This window comes from Salvia hispanica, chromosome 4, assembly GCF_023119035.1.
Source record: "Salvia hispanica cultivar TCC Black 2014 chromosome 4, UniMelb_Shisp_WGS_1.0, whole genome shotgun sequence".
NCBI lineage: Eukaryota > Viridiplantae > Streptophyta > Magnoliopsida > Lamiales > Lamiaceae > Salvia > Salvia hispanica.
This window is the reverse complement of record NC_062968.1, coordinates 1948253-1954002: the sequence shown is the minus strand read 5'-3', so window position 1 is coordinate 1954002 and position 5750 is coordinate 1948253. Positions and strand designations below refer to the sequence as shown.

The window sequence follows — 5750 nt, the reverse complement described above, 5'->3', positions numbered from 1 at the left end:
CACATATATGCATTTGTTATTTTTTATGTATTCTAACTTGACGACTATGAAACTCTAACTGGCTTCATGGATTTTGAATCGAGGGTATCAAATTCACACTATAAACGAGTTAATTAATTAATTATTTAATTTATTTATTGCGTATGTCCTTATTTAATTTGGACTATTTGTAACGTTTTTGGCATTTTATCTATACTATTTTCCACTAAATTTGGGATTTTCCGCCGACATGCATTTAATCAACCATTTTATTAATTATTAATTATTAATTAAAAGTTCTTTTATGAAGATTATTTAATTGATATATTGTTTTTTTATCACGTAAATACGAAAATTGGGGTGAGGAATCACAATCATACAACATAAAGACCACAAATTAGGGTTTGTTTGGGAAACGTAAACAAGGAAAAATTTGACTTACATTGCCAATTTTTGCAAGTTTTTACGTCTAGAATTGTCACCCTTTAGTTACGGAACCAAAAATATATATTATAAAAGTGTATCGTTGACAAAATTCTAATACTCCAACTAATTTGACATCAGAGGAAATTTTGGACCTTCTTTTTTAAAACTGAAGAATCTGTCGCAAGTAAGAAACACCTAATCTATTATGTAGTAGCCAAACATTCATACCCAGTGGAAGGCCATCTAGAATATGAAGTCCTGTATGAAAGCTATACGTATAATGGGAGAGAAAATCTGCAGCAAAATTACCTTGAACTTTGCACAAAAACGAACACTTATCCGTGTGGAATGTGGGCTGCAAAGGACTTTTCGAATGTTGTACGAGCGAGAAACGGGACCGGAGATCTTGAACCCAAACACGATATGAGCAAATCTAATTAGACAAGATTTATTAGTACTACAAAATAGCTATCTCAATCTATATGTATATGTATAGAGTGTGAGATGATACATAGAACAAAAGCATAGCCCCATAAATTAAACATAAGAGATGGGCTTTTGACAAAACTATACATGTCTATCTCAACTCCCATGGCTTCTTAATTATTCCAATCTATTCTAATTAAACATGATAATTAATAAACTCAAAAATATCTATCAGCATATACTGGATTAGCACAATCAACAACAGATCGAAGATCCCCCCAATCTGCGTGCCTCAGAAACTCATTGATGTCACTATACATACTGTAACTTGCAGAAGAGGAATGATGATGATGATGTTGCACATTCATCAAGCTCTCAACACTTGTGCTTGTCTCAGGTGTTACTACTAATTGCTTCTTTGTAAGCGGAGCGTTGAAGCTTATATAGCTTCCGCCGCTTCGCCCGTCGCACGACTCCACGCTGCACGTCTCCGAGCTCGCGGAGGCGTTGCTCGGCCTCTTCGCCGCCGCCATTTCCTTCCAGTCCGGCACGCACTTCCTGTAGGAGGTGCCGCGCTTTAGTATGCGGCACAACGTCCACACTTCCTGCGTGATTAAATTGAGTTAGTGAAATGCGAATCCTGCTTTTTATATTAGTTTTATAATTTTATAATAAAATATAGTAATATGGTGTCTATTTGTTAAAAAAATAATAAAAGTTAAATCAGGCATTACATAGGGATGATGAAGCGAAGTTCAATTAGTAAGACGCTTCTCCTCTGTTCAATAGGTCAGGAAACAAAAAATCTCAAAACAGAAAAACGGGGGAGTATATATAATGTGGTATAAGAATGGTTGACGGCTATTGGACTAAAAAAATGAATGATTCAAAAGTATATACGGGTTAAAAAAATCCGACTCCCCAGGGCAATTTTCGAATGATTTGGAGAAGAGTGATATTTTATGTGTGTGAAGAGAGAACTGAAATGATTATATAAATATATTTATTAAATGATTTGAAGAACGATGTTGCAAAAAGAAAAAAAAATATTTATATCGGTGCAAAGAGAGAACTGATATAGTTATAAAAGTATGAGGGCTCTTACCGCTTCCTGTTTGGCCCCGGAGTCGTGGGGGCCGGGGAGGCGGAACTCATGCATCATCCAATCAGTCTTGGTGCCCTTACCGGCCGAGCCGCGGTAGTAGACGAGAGACTTCTTAAGGCCAATGCATTCGCGGCCCGACGAGTAAATAGGGCGGTCGATCCCGGTCGCCTTCCAAAAACCCGACCGCGTCACCCTATTCGGCCTCATGCTGTTCTTGTACTTCCTCCCTCTTCTACAGAAGAAGTACCACTCCTTCTCCCCCGCGCCGCCGCCTCCCGATTCTGCAAAAACCCCCCAAATCCATCATCTATCAATCCCACAAACTCATAAATTTGATCATCACCTCTAATCAATTAAAAAAAACAACATACTTGGAAGATCCCACGGGTCGAATTTGTAGATATCGACGTGCTTGATTAGGTCGAGCCGGATGGGGCGCTTTTCGACCTTGCGCCTGAGATAGAAGCCGACGAGCTCTTCATCGGTCGGGTGGAACCGGAAGCCGGGAAGCTGCAAGTCTTCTTCCTCTTCCTTGGAGGAGAAAGTGATGCTCATGTTCTCTACTTCTTCCATGATTGAATCAATAACTAATTTATTTTCAACAAAGGTATAGTGTATATATGTATAATATGTAGAGACAATTAATCACCTTTTTTCCTTTTGGTTGAATTTTCAGTGTGAATGGAACTTAATATCTACTTGAGGTTCACCTTTGATATCTTGTGCATACATATATATACAAGATTAATGCATGTATTATGTCACAATCAATGGTGTGTGGGCGAATATATAATATTTTATTTGGTCAAGTCAAGAGTATTGACTTGCGCCATCCATGGTCCTGATGTTTTTGATTTTGGAAGATGGAAGAAGTCTTTAATTGCACTTAATTGTGACATCACCAGCAATACTATTTTGGTTTTCAATTTCCACATTAAAGACCAAAATTGAATGGCATTATTTATTTTTCTGTGGTAATTATAACATCAATATCGATCTAATTTGGTGCTACTACTAATTCAACCAACTGCCGACGCCACTGTGGAACTGGGATCGACTTCTATTTTTTAATTGGAAATATTTTAGTACGGGATATTGACATTTAATATCATGAAATTTTCAAAAAGTTGGATTTTTCCCACGAACTTTAAAATTGGCAAATAATATCATGAATTTTACCCCGAGTTTGTATTTTCCCATGACATGTTATTTTAATAGATTGATGAACAATTTTGGAGGGTTTGCTTCAAGAGAAACTATCTTCTAAGATTGAAAAACTTGAAGTTCTCAAAATTGTTGTCGAGAAATTACAAAAAAAAAAAATCTGTATCATAATATTATTTGTGGGAATTTTTTCATTCGTGAGAAAAAACAAACCCGGGATAAAGTTCGTGATATTATTTGTCAGTTTTAAAGTTTGTGGGAAAAACCCAACTTTTGAAAGTTTCATGATATTTAGATATATCCCTTTTAGTACTAAAAGTGAGCCAATTAACTAAGAAGGAAATGAAAATAATTATACAATAATCAATCCTAACTAAGTTATCCGAAAATATCAGTCTCACTAATTAAGCTGGAATACTTAATCTGATGTGCTAGAGTTTGATATAATACTTGAAAGTGGAGTAAATTTTTGTTAATTCTTGTTAGATTTTGATCATTGAAGTGGTCATCATGATCACGAAGCTATGTCTTTTCTTTCTTTTTTCTAAAAATGTATACTTAAATCATGCTCAATTAAAAAGACTTCGTTGAGAGTTTTTTAACGGTGCGGCGGTGCCTTTGAATTGTTCAACTTCACAAATGCCAAGTTCATATTTTTTGATAGAAAAATAAAATTCTATTCAAAATCAATACTAGTATATAAAATTTTTTTTATACAATGAAAAGCTTAAGCCAAAAGAAAATTTGAAACCAAATTTAAATTAACAGTATGCTAATTCCACGAGCAAAAGAAAGACAACTCAAAAGGTCTATTTTCAAAGAAAGACCAACTCCAAAGCAGCAAGGGGTAAAGAATCTTTACATAGACCCAATCCAAACAACAGAGATGAAAAAGATAAAATCAAAGAAATAAAAAGAGAGCAGTAAGAATCTATACTTATATAGTCCACATCTATAGCACTCAAATCAGTGAGGTAATTAGAGAAATTTGGGACACTAGTTTCTAATTAATCCATTTGATTCGAATCCTTGGACAGTCAATATACATATATAGGTGACGTTCGGTTGTCATAACTAAGTATCATGAGACTATTCATTTAGGATTAAGTTATGGGATTATTTTAGTTGAAGGAGAGAGACTATGACTAATTATCATGAGACTATCCGTCTAGGATTAAGTTATAGGGTTTTATCTTATGAACCAAACATGATACATCTTTAATCATGAGATTTAATCTTGGTAACCGAATACCCCCATAATCTATACATATAGGTAGTGTTTGGTTGCCTAGATAAATAGTGCCAAGATATATAATTTAGGATTAAGTTGTGAGTTTAATTTAGTTGGAGGGGGTTGGCTATGACTAATTATCACATGATTATTCATCTAGGATTAAGTTGTAAGATTAATCTAATGAACCAAACACACTACATATTTAATCTCGAGATACAATTTTGCAAACCGAACAACCCCTGATAAAATGCAAATTCTATTACAAACTTCAAACTCCACAACACAGTGTCAACACATTGTAAAATTTTAAGATTTTGATGTCAACACAACGTCAACCGTTGATATTGTGTTGATATTTTTTATTAATGTTATTTTATTATATGTTGACATTTTCTAATGGACCAGATTATAACTTAAAAATTTATACGATATTTAAAATTGCATTTGATTACATCATTTTATAGAGTTTACATTTGATTATATACTTTGAATCATATTAATTTTAGTAACGCATATATTTTCTTTTTTACTTTTCTCCTTGATAGTGACGAGGGATATACATCATAACTTTTGGTACTTATTACTGAATTATAATTATATTACTAGTATTTAAAATATGGTGGGATCCGCACATTGAAAATATAGAGCTAACTTGCAAATTAATTGCTAATTTTCAAATTCCGAAAAGATGTCAACACAAGGCTTTCCCAAATCAAAGATTTCGAATATGCAAAAAAGAAATCTGCAACCCTGATTCAAATATTAATACTTCCTTCCCCTTAATGTCTTGAATTGTAACATGCAACATTTTCGTGTTATTTATTTAAATTAATATTTATTTTCCACAATATATTGTTTTTGTACCACCTTTTTCAAGGCCTTCGAGAAGGCGCACACCATTGAGAGGGATAGGGAAAAAGACTAGTGATTTAGTGTTTGAAGATAAAAGGGTTGCTTGTGCCATAAAATTCTCGTTGATCATGATGGTTTAATTTTCTCCATTTATTTAATTGCTTATTATTGTGGTTTATTGCTATAATTCTTAAAACTAGTTTTTGATATTGTGTGAATTGTGATCAAAATTAAAATGGTGAAAAGTCAAAGTCTAGAACAAAATTTTGACTCTGAAGTTCCCCTCTGACCCGGATGATCGATCGGCCTTGGTCTTCTAATTGCCAACATCTGAATAGTATTTATATTTTTTTTGTTATTTTTCAAAATTTATTTCATATGATAATCGACTGAATGGGACAGTCAAATTAATTGCTACATTTTCCTACTTAAATTACGAAAACTAAACTAAATTATAGTAACTTCCAAAATTATTATTATTATTGTCGAAATTTATAAGCTAATTAAGACCCAGACTCGGACATAAAATACAAGAATTAATATTCATTAAGCGGTGTGTAATAA

At 33.5% G+C, this 5750-nt stretch overlaps 1 protein-coding gene across 2 annotated transcripts; it reads right to left on the bottom strand.

The window, feature by feature from the left end:
* Positions 1 to 539: 539 nt before the first annotated feature.
* On the bottom strand, positions 540 to 2629 carry LOC125223844 (transcription factor JUNGBRUNNEN 1-like). 2 transcript variants are annotated; one of them, XM_048127141.1, is made up of 4 exons: positions 2308 to 2629; positions 1937 to 2217; positions 1154 to 1436; positions 540 to 838 (listed from the first exon to the last, which is right to left on the bottom strand). In XM_048127141.1, exons 1-4 carry the CDS (start codon positions 2507 to 2509, stop codon positions 741 to 743), a joined length of 864 nt encoding a protein of 287 aa, XP_047983098.1. In that variant the 5' UTR covers positions 2510 to 2629; the 3' UTR covers positions 540 to 740. The 2 variants fall into 2 exon arrangements, with proteins under 2 accessions (XP_047983098.1, XP_047983097.1); XM_048127140.1 differs by lacking the exon at positions 540 to 838 and having other exon boundaries at positions 875 to 1436.
* Between the last annotated feature and the right edge of the window lie 3121 nt (positions 2630 to 5750).